Genomic DNA, 18,404 nt, shown 5'->3' with positions numbered 1-18,404 from the left:
AGCCGCTGGATTCTGAATTTGGTCTGTGTGCCTCTGGGGCCATGGCCATGCTGGAGATCAGCTCGTGGGGGGCAACTCGTGGTCTCAGCAGAGCAGGAAGGATGGGCCGGTTCCACCCCCCATCCCATGAGGCCTCAAGTTGCCCGTCACCACCAGCTCATACCTGGCTGTCCAACAGGCTCTGAGGCAACGGCCACTGTGCCTGGGGTGGAGGGGGGTGGGAGAGGCAGAAGTGACAAATACCCTTCCCCACCCGGTGGGGCATGGCGCTGTCCCATCTCTCTTCTTAACCGCATTTTTACCACCAACTGGCAATATAAAAATCAGGGATTGACTATATTTATATAAAGGTTCACGGGTCTAACTTTCCAAGTATTTGTTTTCCTTAAAAGACTTCCATAATGCAGCACTGAAATCCAAAGGAAAGAAAAAAAGATTTAAAATGTATTATCCATACATTGGAAGACTAGCTCTAATAAGCGTTCTTTAAAAAAAAAAAAAAAAGAGAAAAAAATGGCAAAGAATCTACAGCAGACCCAGCTGAATAAAAGGCAAAGGCAAAATGGAATCTGAGGCACTGAGCAGAGTCTCTTGTGCTTATGCTGTTATTTGTGGCATTTATTACTTAGGCCAAAACATGACATTTCTGGAGGCCTCTCAACTTGGAGGAATTTGTGCAACTGCTTACCCCGCAGATTGCAGTCAACGACACACACTCATGGCGTTTGCTAAAACACCATCACTGTCTCTGTGTAGGCTCCTCCACACAGTAGTTATTGTGTGCCCAGAAGATGATGCTGGGAAGTGCACAATGCAATCCATACATTACAGTCATTGAGCTAGGAATTTTGCTTTAGCTCTAAACGACACTATGCAAATACGAAAGGCCAGGGAAAGAAAGGTACGCACAGAGCAAATACAACAACTGCTATATTGTTATGTGGGAGGGTGGGGTGCACAGGAAATTGAAACCATACAGTTGGGGAAAAGAGTGTCTCAAATGATCATAGGCCATCAATGACCAGATTCTTTTCTTACCAATCTTGGTGAGTTTAAATCCAACTGTGTCCCAAGGTTCAATTAAATCCCAGCACGAAAGGAGAAAAACTATCCAACAATTGTGTGTGTACATCAGAAACAATTTCTAGTAGTTTTTCATGATTTTTCCCACTAAAAATATTTTTCTGAATGTTAAAAATTATGCTTAAAAAAGCTTTTCCAGCCTGTCGAAATGTGTGTATTACACATAAAGCACAAATGTGTACATTTAGATATAATGCATATAAACAATCTTTAGATGTGACTAAAAAAAATTCTCAAAATTGTTACCAGGAAACATTTTTAAATGTGTACTGAGCTACTGATGACAAAAGGCAGACACTGAGAACTGGCTTAAGTAGGTATGTAGGTTTCTTAGAAATGATAAAAATTTTCTTAATATGCCTTTGAAACTAGACTTCAGGAAGAAAGGGGGAAACCCTCCTCACTAATTCATTACTTCCCTCCTCTTTATACCAAAAAATTTAGGGAATTATGATAGAATCATGGGGATATTTGGCAGATATGAATGACATGAAATAAAGACTTAGGTGCTAAACTAAAAGGATTGCTGTTTATAGAGGAAAAGAAAAAACATCATGCAAATACCATGTAGTAACTGTATCTTGCTATATTTTTTAAGTCACTGGCGTGCACAACTCAATCTTTCCTAAAATAACATTCATGCCTTAACTGCTCAACAGCAGTCACTGCCTTTCTAATATGCCACAGCTAGACCCTGTTTCCTGAGCACAATGCAGACAAGCCCATCTAAGTTTAAATGCATTGTTTAGATGGATTCTTCTTTTTTACCCAGAACTGCTTCAATTCTACTTTAGAACTGCTTCAGAGTAACTGGGTACAAAGTTTATTTGCGAAGGAACCAGGTAACTTTAGATCACAAACAAAATAGAAAAATAAGTGTCATCTTTATGCCATGTGGAAAACAACAAAAGAAAAAAGATACAGAACCCCAATTTGTCGATCAACTCAGCCATTCCTTTTTTCTTTTCCCCCTTTTTTTGTAAAAGGAAATAAATACTAATTTTAAGAGACACCTCAACAAAACTCCCAAAGCAAAGAAAACTTGAAGCTTGTCAAGCAAATCGCCTTTGCTGATAAAAGGTGAATATCCACAAACTTTACACGCGGAAAAATCCTTGCCTTTGACTTTACAAAACGATAATAATAAAAACACTCCTTTCAGTTTTAATATGTGTCTGTTGCTTAGCTATATCAAAAACAAACAAAAAACGTGGCTCCTTAATGCCTGCTAATAAAAAAATTAATGGAATGTTCTGCACTAAGGGATCACTCCTTGCAGGACTTAAGGGACAATATGATGTGCTGGGAATTGAACCCAAGTCAGCTACATGCAAGGAAATCACCCTGCCCTACTGAGCTCTCTCCAGCTCCTCCCCTGTACTTTTAAATAAGCTTAACCAAGGATTTTGCTTATAAAATCAGCATAAGTACCCAAGGTCAGTAAACACATTTCTTCTACCAGAATAAGACTATCCACCCTCACATTCCAATTGGTCAGAGCTGTCACTCTGTGTAAACAACCACCAAATTGAGAGGACTCACTTTCACATCTCCTATACAAGTTAGATATTGCATTGATTTCTGCACTTATAACCTAAATTTCTCTTTTAAAAAAAGGTGGTTCATAAAGCCTGGCAATAAAAAAAAATTTAACTGACTATCTTTAACGACAACCATATTTAAGTCTACTCTGAGATATAAGTCAGTAGTGGGGGTAAATAATCATTCAAATTTACATCACAATAAATAATCATTCAAATTTACATCATAAATCACAAGTAGAGACACACCTGCTTGACTGTCAATCTTAACAGGCCCAGTAGAACTATTCTTTCTTTCTGACTAGGAGAATTTATTTTTTAACAACTAAATAAAATGTAAGTGGTAATGTAGAATTCACTGGGCTGGGCTTTACTGTTTATTATTTAATGTTCATTTAAACAATTCTTTAAAGTCTAAGATTCTTCTTTAGAAGTGGTAGGGGACACGGGAAAAAAGTGACAGTAAGTTTCCTAGCAACAATTTCTTACATTATACCACCTGGATTTCTGCAGTTTAAAATCAATACCAAGCAACTTCTGGGAAGTCTGACAAGAAAAGGCCATTCAGAACAATCTCAGGTTTCTAAACAATGATGTGAAGCAATGGCGTTTTCATTCAACTTGACTTTTTTTTTTTCCAAGTTCAAGTTTTTCATGCTCTCTTCGTGACTAACAAACTAAAGTGAAAGAAATGGGGATCTTTGGTCATCAGGGAGAAGAAGGCTAGGTTAGACATTGGATTTTGCTGGACTCAAACACACATGCACATAAATTAATTCAACCACAAAGGAGAAAAACTAATGCGGCGAGAAATAGAAGGATTCCAAAGCAAGCAAGTTAGTCTTCAGATTTACATTCTCAAAACAACTGCCTTACCAGAAGTGTGTGCAAAAAAACCCACTGAGGCCCCAAATCCAACCTATAGGAAGTTTAAAGTACATTTTATGGCATTTTTTCCTTGACATATTAACATCAAATTTATAATTAGCTTTACTATTTAAGCTTTTTTGGGGGTATGTTGGGGGCTTGGGGGAGGAGTAGAGAGGCAGGCAGGGACCATACCCAGTGATGCTCAGGGATCACTCCTGGAAAGTTTGGTGACCATATATGGTGCTGGGGATCAAATCAAGGTCAGCTGCGTTCAAGGCAAATGCCTTGCTGGCTTTGGCTCCTATTCAATCATTTTTTTAAAAAAATGTTTTTCTGGGATGATTGTTTCTGTTTTACTCCTTTCTCTTCAATGCAGATTTGCCCATAACTGCAGCCTATAACTCAGCACTTTTTCATTTTAATGTTATCTAAACCATGAACAATTACCCTTTTGTATTCTCTGTCTTATTCCATGGATCCATTTTATCTCAAAGTAAAATTTATAAGTGATTTTTATGAACAAACAAGATACATTTAAATACTATTTGAGACCAATCTTAAAGATTATAGGTCCTTACTAAGATATTAAAAAGTCAGCGATATAATTTTTAAGAGATTAAAATAAGTTCTTTTTCCAACATTTTTTTCTATTAATATTCACTTTGCATAGCAAGACTTGGCATAAATCATGAAAACTATACTCTCATTTAAAACATAGAAATGTCCAAAATCCATTAGATATTCAATAAAAGTTAGTATCAAACTTCTAATCAAATGAGTCACATAAAAAATTTAAGTATTTGGGCCAGGAATATAACTCAATACTAAAATATTTGGCTTATACGTGTGAGAAACTATGCACCCTGCAACACGATAAATAATCATTCAAATTTACATCATAAATCACAAGTAGAAAACTTCTTTTCATAAGCTGTCTAGAATAAATTGATTTTTGATTCATAAGGGCTTTGTGTAATATAAAAGAAGAGCTTACTGGAACATTCCTATTCAATTCACTTTGGGTTTCTGCTGACAAAGACATGAGAGATCAATGAATATAACAAAATTCTTTCTGTGAATGCACAAAATCAGATCTGACCTTACAACAGGCATAAAATGGCAAAGAACACACACTGTGATGAGATACAGTTCGGTTAATAAAAAGATTAAGTGTTCTGGCCCTCATGAGGTGCCTCTGTGGAATCAAGTTTTTGAGTTAGAAGTAGTATTTCTAATCATAATTCTTTTTAGAGCTAATGTGGCACTCTTTTGCAGAACATAAATATAGAAATAGAAATATGATACAATATTTATCAAGCAATGCATCTTGACTCATGCAGTGACCATACATGAAAATTCTTTTTTCTAACAGCTTTTTATAGACCTTTAGTATGCTATATAGCAATCCCTTTATGATCTAAATATTACCATATTATGTTTCACTGCTACAAATGCAAATGGTAATCTGTCAGTGTTCCTGTGTGAAAAGACACTCACTCAGCAAGGAGAATAGGCACAACACAAATCATCAAGACCTACACACACCTTCATGGGACTCTCAGGGTGCAGGAAGCGGGGGGGGGGGGGGCAGTTAATAATTGGCAACATATACCAACAAATGAGAAATAAAAACTGTATCAATAACATCTTTAGCTAAGGAGCAGGAAAACAATAGCTAGAATAGTAAAGGAAAAAGTAAAGAAGTAAAACAAACACAAAAGTGGTTTTCTGAAAAGCGGGTTTCACGGGTCTTTTAAGAATGAGAGAAATAGGTAACTTCCTTCAATAGATTATGATAAGGAATTAAAATGGGAGAGGGGGTTTTGGGGATCATCTGTGGTTCCAGGAATCCAGTAGGGATGAGAAGCATGCATGACAAGCACCTTAACCTCCTCTACAATCTCTCGGGCCCCCCAAATAAAAATATTTTAATACTTATAGTTTTTAGAGAATAAGAAAAATGTACAGATTTTAACGTATAAATATTATTCAGAAAATTATCTCTCGTCATCTCACATAATTCTCTTCCAGAAATAGATAATTTGAATATCTGTCTACCCCCACTTTCAGATTAGAGTAAAAAGATTTAATTAGTGGCAATTACCAATGAGTTAGCTTGCCTAGCACCATGTGTGAGAAAAGGCCAGGGAGAGAAAGACATAGATGCTGTCTTCAAAATTATGTCAAGAGAGCTATTCATGAAAGTTATTTTCAAATCTTAAATTTGATGCTTTCAAATTATCATCGATACAAGGCAATTCCCAGATTTTGAAACCCAAGTTGGGTGAGACAGAAGGAAATGGTTGGCAGAATATCTTGACTGCTGCAAAATAAAAATTCTGTCAAATTCGTTTTATAAACAGAGGAACAAGGGAAAAGGATTATATTTTATGAACCACAACCTACACCCATACCCAACCAACCATCTGACCCTGGGCAGCTCCTAATAAAGAAAAGAGCTCTTAAGTGCTTCTGGGAGGACATACTTTCCTCTGGGCTGTGAACTCCTAAAAAGCCAACACCACACCTTAATCACTTTGGCAACGCTTTGAGTCAGAGCCTTTTCGAGAAATTTAATGAATCATTTGCATTGATTTTAGTCCCTTGAAGTTCTAGAAGAAGCTGGTCTGCATTTAAAAAGCAGGGCAGTGGTAGACAGGAATAATAATGGGAAAGGAGGAGGAAAGGAGCTATATATACCAATATATAGGAGCCCAAATCTTTCTATTCTTTTTGGAAATGATGAAGAGAGGAATTAAGGACATAAATGTGATCACTCAGACCAGAAACATTAAAAGAACACACACACACACAACAAACCAGGGGAATAAATTAACAATCCCTTTTCCATGTGTAGTGCTAAAGGCAAAGTCTTGATGGACGCCCTATGGAGGAAAAAAGCAAGTTCTGTTTTTCAAGAAACTAACAATACAGGTGAAGAAATAAGCATGAAAACAACAGAACAAGATTTTGGCAGTTCTTCAGCACAAGACTGTAGCACTGTAGCACTGCCCTCCAGTTGTTCATCGATTTGCTCGAGCGGGCCTAGTAATGTCTCCATTGTGAGACTTGTTACAGTGTTTGGCATATCCAATATGTCATAGGTAGCTCGCCAGGCTTTGCCGTGCAGGCGAGATACTCTGGACAGCTTGCCGGGCTCTCCAAGAGGAGCAGAGGATTCGAACTCTGGTTGGCTGGGCCAGCTGAGTGCAAGGCAAACGCCCTGCCGCTGTGCTCTCGCTCCAGCCCGGAAGACATTCTTGCACAATGGAATGCAAAATTAATCTCTAAATTAATGGTGCAAACAAATTCAGAGAACTTCCTGAAATTTGGATGAGAGTCAGAAATGAATAGCAAGGCAGGCACAGGGAGATGTACAGGGGCCAGCAGGTTGGAGAAGCACCAAAGTGGCCCTGGTAGCCATGAGTACCTACATACAAGCTGTGCAGCAATTCATCCTCAATCCTAGAACTGAACTTCTGGCCCGACAGGTCAAGTGTCATAAAATATGGACCCTGCATCCCCGGGAGACCCTGAAATACATTCATATGTAAATGTATATATGTCCCCCCCACTCATGCACATGTCTGATTAGAAGACAGGTCTTGTTAGCAAAAAAGACTCAGAAAATCCACTAGTAACTGAGAAATGAAAAGACAATCTGAGTTCATACCGAATAGAGTCAAGAAGGTCCAACTAAAAAAAATGCCTTGATAAGAGGGTATGCTTTGCTCCTGTGATTTCCTAAATATTTGACCACTCAAGAGGAATTTCCCTCCATAGTAAAGTAAAAAAAAAAAAAACCTAAACTCTCAGAATTATTGCCTTAAATCTCTGTAAGCTAAGGAAATAAATGGACAGACACAGAGACATGGTCCCAAAATAATTCGAATTTTGAAAATGCATCTAATATGGCTAAGGAGATAAATGGACAGACACAGAGACATGGTCCCAAAATAATTAGAATTTTGAAAATGCATCTAATATGGGGAAATTAAGATTTTCCCAGTTCCTAAATGACATTTAAACTTAAATACTATTGTAAAGCATGTTCCAAGCTCCAGATTGTAGCCCTACAATGATTCAGATAGCTGAAACTATTTAACTAGTGCGGTATTTGCTTTGAGTCAAACAGACTTCATCTTGTCTCTAAGCTGTGATATTAAGATTTCTGGGTGAAAATTAAACACTCAGACTCTAAGAAATACCTCAAAGAACTCTTTTACTGACAGCAGGCTCTCTGAAAACGTTCTATCCACCAACAGGGAGAGACAACTAGGTTTGGGAACCAATCCAAAAGTGCAACCACAACTGACCTGGCCTCTGAGCACTTCCTTGTCTGACTCTTTAAAATTCCCCAATAGGCCCTAACCCAGGTGGGACACACATTCATTATTCCTTATTCATTCATGAACCTGAATCAAGATTCCTATAGTTCAATAAACATCTTTTCTGATTACATCACTGCCTCACTATTTCTCAGTCGACATTAGCAATCTGAGTAAAGGTCAGAACTAGAGGTCTGAAAGCATCCCCTAAGGATAAAAGTTGAAATTTGTAATCAATAAGTATTCTCAAAAAATAATTTTAAAAGTGGGTTTCTGAAACCAGTATTCTACACAAGACACATTCTCTTTCTCATAAATACTTTTATCATGTTGCGTGATAAAGAGAGGCTACATTCTGATTGCTTTATTCATGGCACTCAGAAAAAAAATGGTACAGGCATTCCTGTGTGGGCAGAAACAATGCCCTCAATTCTAAGACAAAATCAACACGTGGGAACAACTTTCAGATGCCAGGAGAAAATGTGAGCAACTCTAATTCAGATGGCACATTCAAGTATGCTTCCAAAGGCTTGCAGGAACTTTCACATTTATTTTCGGGCTTTAAAAAAATAATATACTTATCAGCTACAGTAAAATCAACTCAATTCTAGAAAAGGAGGAAGTACATATTTTCATTCTTTGCAGTGTGAGAAGAAAAAAAAAAAGAGGAAGTCACTTCCCCATAACATCCAAAGAATCAAAAGAAAAATAAACATACATCTCCTGACTTTATATCCATGGCTTCAACTAAGCCTTATTGTAGCTTCCTGTCAGGAAAGTGTCGCACTGTTTAACACACCAGAATATGACTACTTCATTGCAATACCACAGTCTCTAGCACAAGCATGCAGAATCTAGGAGACAAACTGAAATTTTTGATAATTCAGTTATTCTGGTATCAAAGGAACATGGAAAATACCACTAAATATCTCAATGAGATAAAAAAAAAATCAAGGGATAGAAATGATAGCTTCCTTATTTAAAATGCTAATTATTTATTTTGCATAGCAAAAGGAACCACCAAAAAAATTAAATTGCAACCTATACTGGGAGAAAATATTTGCAAATCATATGCCTTATGCTAGTTTTAAAAATATGTAAGAAATTTATACAAATCAACAGTAATGGATTAAAAAGTGGGCAAATGATTTTTCCAAAGACAAAAAATGTCAACAGGCACATAAAAAGATGGATCAACTTTATTTATTATGATCAAAAATTGTGATCAAATTTTTCTGTACCACACAAAGACTAGGAACAAATGAACACAGACAAGTCCTTAGATCAAAATTAATGCATGGCTTGGCAATCAACCTATGGTTCCAGAAGTAAAAAATAACTTTAATGAAAGTCAACCAGTTTCCATGTTGGTTTTTAATAAATTAGAATCATTCTCCAAAAATGCTATCTACCAACATTTATGTTCTGAAATATTGTATGAAGCATATCTTATTCACTTAATATCACTGTATACTCTCAAAAGTATACTGTGGGCTGGAGCAACAGCACAGTGGGTAGGACATTTGCCTTGCATGCAGCCAACCTGGGTTCGATTCCTCCATCCCTCTCGGAGAGTTCAGCAAGCTACAGAGTATCTCGCACGCACGCCAGAGCATGGCAAGCTCCCCGTGGCATATTCAATATGCCAAAAACAGTAACAACAAGTCTCACAATGGAGACATTACCGGTGCCCGCTCCAGCAAATTGATGAACAACAGGAGGATGGTGCTATAGTGCTACTTTCAAAAGAACGAGACTACAGTTCTTGAAAGTGAACAATTTTGAAATTAATGATGACTGGCTTTCCAGGTAGTTTTCATCTAACTCCGAAGGTTCAAGAAAAAACAGGTCAGTTTGCTCACAGGGAAGGAACATGGTACTAAAGGCACTGCCGTTGTGTTGATGGAGACCTCTGGTTATCAAATACTGCCCGCTAACCTACCTGTTCACTGAGTCATCTGAGAAAGCAGAGGCGTAATGATGCACACAAAAGAAATGTGCCCTAAAGAATTGTTTCTTAATTTTTTTAAATTTCCATTAATATGGTAACATTATTTACATTAAATCATTTTAAATGTCTTTTGTTGCACAAAAGGTATTGATAGGTAACAAAGTGCCCAACTTTTCCAATGAACTAATCATAATGGAAAATGGTATCTATAAAGATTACTGACTTGCATTTTAACCAATCCAGTGAACAAAATGATCTCCTTACATTACAGCAGTCATATATTTACTATGTCCTAAACATCTACATAGCACTCTACTAACTCTTGTCTATCAAGGATCACAACTTCTGGCTCCTTTCTCCCTAGCATATTTTTTTTCCAACTGGATCATTACTAATCTCATCCTGTCATCTGAGGCCCTCCTGAACTTCATCTAGAACTTCATTTACCTTTGGAACTACTCAAAAAAGTACATATGAGAAAGGCATTTCAACTCCTCAAATAACCAGATTCCCATATTGGTCATGCATTAGTGACTTTCTTTTACTGCTGCTCTAGAAATCCTGAGTAAAAACTGGCTGCTCCTCTTTAGGGGACATGTCATAATCTAAAGGTCAACAGGAAAATTAGACACATATGAAAGTAACCATAGACAGCTGGAAAGGCATGGTAGAAATACGTATAATCTTTAACGACAGTAAGCAGATGAAGACAAAGATATTTCTCCCAAACCAAATTAAGTAAAAGTATTTCCCCAAACTATATTGGTTTTTCTTGAGTGATGGCAAGTTCAGTAATAGCTACAGTTTCCCACAATGTACTTCCTCAAATAGTCCTCAGACACCAGTTTCCGGTATCTGGCTACAGATCTACAGACACGACATGCAGTCTCAGCATTAACACCCAGTCACTATGATCCATGCCATCAGAGGGCTCAAACCTCACCTTGGCTGGCAGCCACTGGGCCCTGCTCTTCAAGAGGAAATGACAGGTCTGATGAGTATCAGACCCATTCTAACAATACAAAGAAAGCAGAGAATCAAAGTGGGAGAAAATGGAGGCAGGGTGTGTGTTGTGGGGGGGCGTGGGGGGGGGGGGAGAAGCAGAGATGAAGTAAAAAAAGGGAATATAACTTACAATACCTACATTATTGTTACTACTGTTATACTATCATGCTGATGAATTAGACGACTTGCAGATTAAAAAGTGACCACTTGGAACTCCAGTAAAGAGTCAGTAATAAAACAGGATTACATCACTAAAATCTACTTATATTGCCTTGCACGCGGTCAACTCAGTAGGCTCAGGTTCAATTCCTCCGCCCCTCTCGGAGAGCCCGGTAAGCTAATCAAATCAATGAACAACAGGAGGACAGTGCAGTGCAGTGCATTCTTTTTTGGGGGAGAAAAAAAAATTAACACTTAAATGCTAAAGCTTTTCACATTTTTTTAATTTTCTTCAAAAGATAACTCTCATCCTGATATATTAACTTATTAACAGAAAATATAATTTTCTGTAAGTTAGTCATAAAAGTTTCTATGGGTTTTCAATCAAGTATTGGTGAATAAAAGAATTTTTGATTTTTCTCATTTGTTTGTGGTTTGGTTGGTTAGTTTTGGCCCACACCAGGCAGTGCTCAGGGCTTATTGTGGTCTCTATTCTCAGGGACCACTCCTGGCAGTGCTAGGGGGACCCTTTTGCAGTGTTGAGAACTCTACCTGGGTCAATGTCATGCAAGGCAAGTACCATCTCTCCAATCCTTGAACTTTAACTTCCAGAATTTTGCTTCCAGAAACACAGTAACTTGGTTCTCCAGGAGTAAGTAAATCATAAAAGAAGGACTCGTTTTATATATATATATACATATATATGTACATACATATATGTGTGTGTGTATGTGTGTGCTTTATTTCACACCATCCCCAAATAAGCTAAGACTTTTAAATTGAATGCTAAAAAAAAGAAAAACTGGATGGGAAAAGGAACAAATAGTCTAGTGTCTATATAGTCCCTTAAAATCATACTAAAAAGATAGCAGCAAAGAGAAAAAATAAAACTGATTTAATAATGACCCAAAATTACAGAGGCAGAATATACAACATGAGCAATCACAGGAAATAAACAAAAGTCATTTTAAAGAAATTAAAAATGTGTCCTCCAAAGACAAAGACACAACATTAAAAAGCAAATGGAAGAAAATAATACAGACAAATCCTCCAAATTTAAGCAATTAATAGTGATATTAGTAACAAGACAGATTTTAAGGTACTATCTGGTGATATACAGAAATACCAAAAAGAAAATCAGAGATATTAACACATCTCCCTTAATAAAAATAGACCAGATCTGAAAACCTGTGTCAATCATGAAAAGGTAACATGCTTTTTCAAATTCAATAAGAACAACTACAAATACTGACTTTATATTAGTCTATGAGTGTTAATACAACAAATCTTATTTAAATCACATTCTAGTCATAATGTAGTAAAACAAAAAATGTGAAAAAATACATGACTTGCTTTGCCAATAAGATTTAAGTTAAAATAATATATACCATTTCAACGCAGAGGACTTAAAAGCTGTAACATGGTTCTACCATGTTGTTGTTGTTTTTCTCCCCACTAATAGTAAGACCAGACTGACCCAGGGAGAGAATTCCAATCATGGTCCAAAAACCAAAAAGACAAGCAACAGAGGCATGGCAATCTACCAAGACTATGTAATACAAGCAAAGTAAATAAACCATTGTTAATAATGAAATTTCAAGGTTGATAGTGCAGCATAAATTAGTAAAAGTTGATGCGAGTAAATTAATGTAAAATTAAAATACTTAAGACTTAAAATACTTCAGTGTGCCTTGTACATGCCTGGTTCAATCCCCAGCAATTCATATGGTCCCCCAAGTACCAATAGGAGTAATTCTGTGTGCAGAGCCAGAAGGAACCCCAAACAAAAATCAAATAAACAAGAACGATAAAAAGAGAGCAAGAAAGAAGTGTTTAAAATCACTGTCACAGTCACTGTCCTCCCGTTGTTCATCAATTTGCTCGAGCGGGCCCAGTAACTTCTCCATTGGAGACTGTGTTGTTACTGTGTCTGGCATATCGAATACGTCACGGGTAGCTTGCCGGGCTCTCCGAGAGGGGCGGAAGAATCGAACTCGGCTCGGCCATGTTGGCTGCGTGCAAGGCAAATGCCCTACCGCTGTGCTTTTTTAAGTAACTCCTTCAATGCTTTCTTTGTTAGGAAAAAATTTAAAACATGTGGCAAAATAGCACTGTAGCACTGTTCTCCCGTTGTTCGTCAATTTGCTTGAGCGGGCACCAGTAACATCTCCATTGTGAGACTTGTTGTTACTGTTTTTGGCATATCGAATACGCCACAGGGAGCTTGCCAGGCTCTGCCGTGTGGGCTAGGGATACTCTTGGTAGCTTGCCAGGCTCTCCAAGGGAGACAGAGGAATCGAATCCAGGTCAAAATAATGTTAAAAATTTTATAATAAAGACATTTCTCTACTTATTGGTTACTAAAATTATGAATTAGAACAATAAAAATTGGGTTAAACCCTAAAGCACACAAGTCCACCCTTAAGGTTTGCTGATTTAAAAACTTGAGAGATAAATTAGGTAACTCTCTGGTCTGCATATGACACTAGTTTCTTTCTTCAATTTGGCAAATGGTTGGGCACATGACTCAAAGTCACATAACAAGGTTGGGTTCTAAGTATAAACTCTGTACTTCCAGGACAGGAATATAAGAGATAATGTGGTAAAACAGAGTGACCAAGAAAGGTCACACCACCACTTGTTCCTTACTGTTCTCTACCAAGACTTAATCTGTCTGCCTTTCTCTCTCCTTCCCTCTCCTTTGATATTCTCACTCTCCCTCTGTCCCTCCCTTTCCCTCCCTTCTCTTTCCTCTCCCTACTCTCCCTCTCCCCCCACCCATCTCAGTTTCAAGGATTTTTAATCCACTGTCTCCTTTTCTTAAAGCTGAAATATCAGAATAATAACTGAATGTATAACACAGTCATAGAGTAATAAAAAAATGAGAGGCATGGATCATGAATGATTTATTTTAGTTCAATGGTCAATTTCATGGCCACCAGAATCAAAATGTTGTAGTCAGAATATCTGCCACTATCACTGTGAAATTTTGGGCATGTTACTTAATCTCTTGAAGTATTAAAATTCTCTCTAAAACACTGGAGATAGCCACAATAATCTCTACCGCATATAGAATCTTACAAGCATTCATGAGATAATCTAATCACAGGTCCTCACAGAGCTCTTAAGTACACTAGCTATTAGAATATACCATGTGAATATTATTTATGAAAAGCAACCAAATACTTTCATATACAATTTTAAACATTAGATATTTTTTCATTACACTGACTTCCATAAGCATCAGCATTTCATAAATCAATTTCTTAACTAAAGGAAATTAAATGAGAAATTTTAAATCAATACGTGCCTCAAGATAAAAATACTTCAAGTCCAACTTCTAAATCTAAAGTGTCAGCCAGGCACTACTGTTTCTTCTCAAGTGAGTCATTGATAGCTAGAGGTAATATCCAAATTAATTAATGCTCTTCAGAAAGACACCAGCCACTACACATGACCAGTTCAGATCAGCAGAACATAGGCCCTAAGGGCCAGGAAATATTACTCTTAATGAAAATAATGACGTTCTTCTATGTTTTCTGGGTATTTTTAAATAAAAATTGCCAGCGACTAGCTTATAGGACCTTGGAAAGAAGCAATAATATATTCATGGTGCCATTCCCATAAATAAAGGCACACCATTGCAGTTGATTTTCTTTGACAAACCAAGGAAAAGGCTCCCATTAACTCCCTCACTCACCTCCAGGTCACAGCTGTATTCGGTGCCATCTAGGAGGGTCACCTTACACAGGACAGTCTTGGTCTTCTTGGTGACTTTCTGGGAAGTCTTCTCCACTTTCACCTCATTGGTCTGCACTTCCTTTGTCTCTCTTTTGGCTGCTTCTCCTTCAGGTTTGTCTTCCTGTATATCCTTGAACTTCTCCTCTTCTCCTTTCTTTTGCCCAGCTTCAGCAGGCTGTTGGGGGGAAACATTTAGGTCATACTAAAGTTACCAATGAGATAATACATTCAAAAAAACTACTTTTGACAAACCATGAGTGCTGCTCACAATAAATTCCAACAAGTTAAAAAAACTTTAAGATTTTGGCAAAAAGGACATTTCCCCCACATCATTTCTCCCTCCATTCACTAAATGGGATTTTCTTATTTTACCAGTTTGGCAATTTCAGCTTTACAGGTGTTTAAAAAAAAAAAAACAACCACAAGCTGGTAACCATGGTTACCATGGCAATGATGACTTAAATATTATTTCTAATAATAAATGTTCCAATTAAAGTCTCATATACCAACCTAAACTTCACTAAGCAACCAAAATGAGCATACAAACCCCCACAAACTCTGGTTGTTAACCACTCACTGAACAACGGTAAAACAGGTAATAACATGTATACTATTTAAAAGGTGGTGTACACGTTAGGTAGGTGTAGGTGGCAGGATTTTGAAGGTTTCTGTTAAATCTCTAAAAACATCAATATTTTTACAGTTTCCATATCTGGTAAGGTTTTTTTTATTATTTTGAACTTTTTCTCCCCAAACGTAAGACCAATCTAAGACCTAACCCCATCTTCCAAATACATCAAGTCAAAACAGTATCTTACTATACACAATCTCGAAATGATTCAAAATAAATCCCCTTGGTCGTAGGGTTATGCTATCAAGATCTCGCTTCCAGAGAGACCCTTCCCAAACATACCTGTGTCTCAGGACTGCTCATTGCAGTTTTTTCTTCCTCAACCTTTGTTTCCTGCTGTTTCCTTGAAGCTATTTCTTCAGCATCACCCTTCGCCTGCCTTTCTTCCTCAGAAAGAGACTCCTCCTTATCCGGAATCTGTTCTTCCACAACAGCTTGGCTGGGCTCTTTTTTATCTCCTCCATCTTTGGCCACAACTAAGTTGTAGGACTTCTGCTTCTTAAGCCATGGAGGTATGAATCGGGAAATCCCCCTGCTCTCTGATGGATCCTTCTCTCTCTTCTGGCGGCGGCGTGGACTACTTTGGCTCTCAGCTGGAGGAGATGGTTCGGTTGACTGATTCTGCTTTTCTGTTACTTCATTAGGTTTCTCCTTGGCGGCATCTGCTCCCAACTGATCAGGTTCTTTCTTGACTTCAGACGCAGAACCCACCTCTGTAGTCATGATCGGAGCTTAAGCTGTAAATAAAACAAAATCACAAAAGGCTTGTAAAACAAACTCCCAAGTTTGGTTAGAGGCAAAGAACAAAGGTAAGAAGGGATGAGAAGAGGAAAGTCAGAGTAATGACAGGAAAGAAAAGAAACAGAGGAAAAGAAGGTTCATGGTTCATAGGGCCAAGAGAAAATGAGACTGCTTCTCTGTAACTGCCCAGAATTCTTTATCAGACTCACAGAACCAAAGCTGGCATCATAATAGGACTAGAATTCTGAGTGCCTCCTATCACTCTAGGAGGTTTTAGTTCTTACTTGATCTTAACTAGCTGTAATCTAATTTTATATGGAAAAATCATTGTCTCTGTACCAAGTATGCCTTATTCTACATAAGAAAATTGATTGTAGAAAGTGCAATTTCATAAACAAAAAAGCCCAACTCTACAAAAAAATATTAGATATTTTAAGTGTTGGATAATTTATAGCAAGAAAATTAAAGCTGGAATTTTAAGTTTTCTCTTTTCCCCCAATTTAAATTCTATAATTTGCTATCTCTAGTCCAATACAAAAGCCCATCTTCTGAAAAAGGTAGTCATACTATATTCACAACTCCAAAACTCCGTATTATTCTATCTCAAATAGTTTTTCTTTTTTTTTTAACTTTTTTATTGAATCTCTGTGAGAGAGACCATTATAAAGCTGTTCATGATTGGATTTCAGTCATATAGTATTCCAACACCCATTCCTCCACCAACGTACATTTCTGAGCACCAGTGTCCCCAGGTTCCCTCCCATCACCCCCACCCCCTGCTTGCTTCTAAGGCAGCACTCTCTCTCTCTCTCTCTCTCTCCCTCCCTCCCTCCCTCCCTCCCTTCCTCCCGCCCTCCCTCACTCCCTCCCTCCCCCCCCTCCCCTTCTCTATCCTCCTCCCTCCTTCCTTTTGGGCACTGGGGTTTGCAATATTGATACTGAAAGGTTATCAAGAACATCCCTTACCTACTTTTAACCCTCAGATCTTGTCCAGCGTAATTATTCCCAGCTATTATTGTCATAGCGGTCTCTTCTCTATTTTACCAACCCCTAACCCCACACATAATTGTGGTTAGTTCCAACCACTGACCAGTCCTCCTAAACCCTGTTTTTGCTGGTCATGGATATTATTCTTCATATATATATGTATGTATGTATATATAATGGTTTTCTTTGAGTGTTATTATATAAAAAAAAAACTACAGCCTTCTAACCTAAACCAAATATAATGGCTTATCCTTTCAATGTATCAAAACAAAGTTTATACTAATTGCAAAATAACTAGATGTCTTTTACACAGCAATAAGGGACCTTGAAAGTGTAGCAACCTAATGAGAAAGAAGATAGACCGCATAATGGCAAGTGCAGATCACAGATTCTCTTTCTTGCCAGGGGTAAAATGTACTCAAAAGCCTGATATCCTGATATACAATAGACATTTCCCAGCAATATCAAAAGTAGTAAAAACTTGAGCCCTTCAAAAAATAAAACACATTTGTTTTAAAGCCCTAATAATTCACACACCATAAAACCATTTTAAATCACAGTTAGCAGTTTAGAGTAATTCACAGGCTATACAATATTCACCACTATCTAATTCTAGAACATGTTCACCATCCCAAAAGGAAACCCTTTATCATCTATTAGGTTACTTATCAGTATCCCTTCCACTCTACCACTGTCTTCTATTTCAGTACACAGATTTGCCTACTTTGGACATTACAAATAACTTAAATTCTGTAACATATGGCACCTTCGCTTAAGAATTCAAATTTCACCCATTTGTATCATGGATCAATACTACACTTGTTTCTTAAAATTTTATCCAACATTTTTTGCGAGTCATATTTGATAGCTATCACAATATAAACAAGTGGTATATAAAGACAAAAATATTTAATGGACAAAGAATTTAAGTAGATATTTTTCTAAAGAAGATAGTATATTCCTAATAAATATTCCAAAGAATGCTCAAGACCAGCGTTTTTTAACAGGGAACCATATGGCCCCCATGTGGGCCCCCAGAATATTCCTAGAAGACGAAATGGCAAGATAAGAGGGCAGAAGGAAGAAAAAGGGATCACACTCAGAAAAAAGTTTGAGCAACTTTGTTCTACAGCATTAGTTATTGAAGAAATGGAAACCAAAACTACAATGTGGGGGCCAGAGAGATAGCTCAAAGGGCAGGATCAATCCTCAGCACTGCACAGCCCCACCAGGGTCAACAGTTATCACTGAAAGCGACCCCCAGTCCCCTGAGGTATTTCTTGGGGTCCTCCGAAATTATTCTATGTCAATATACACCCATCAATGTGCCTATAAATAAAAAGAAAGAGCAACTAATATTGGTGAGG

General features: G+C 37.5%; 1 protein-coding gene across 23 annotated transcripts in view; it reads right to left on the bottom strand.

Annotated features, from left to right (window-relative positions):
• The window catches only part of EPB41L2 (erythrocyte membrane protein band 4.1 like 2), a 231,072-nt gene that overhangs the window by 95,284 nt on the left and 117,384 nt on the right, over positions 1–18,404 (bottom strand). For all 23 annotated transcript variants that reach the window (XR_008794149.1, XR_008794150.1, XR_008794151.1 and 20 more), the window contains 2 exons: positions 15,592–16,046; positions 14,638–14,853 (listed from right to left, as the gene is read on the bottom strand). Coding sequence is in view for 20 of the 23 variants with exons in the window: in XM_056126400.1 (XP_055982375.1) it covers positions 14,638–14,853; positions 15,592–16,032 (657 nt within the window). In the remaining 3 variants the exon portion in view is untranslated. The remainder of the gene's footprint in view (positions 1–14,637; positions 14,854–15,591; positions 16,047–18,404) is intronic.

Source organism: Sorex fumeus, unplaced genomic scaffold (genome assembly GCF_029834395.1).
Source record: "Sorex fumeus unplaced genomic scaffold, SorFum_2.1 ptg000061l, whole genome shotgun sequence".
Taxonomy (NCBI): Eukaryota; Metazoa; Chordata; class Mammalia; order Eulipotyphla; family Soricidae; genus Sorex; species Sorex fumeus.
The sequence above is the reverse complement of the archived record's forward strand: the minus strand, read 5'-3'. Positions and strand labels throughout refer to the sequence as shown.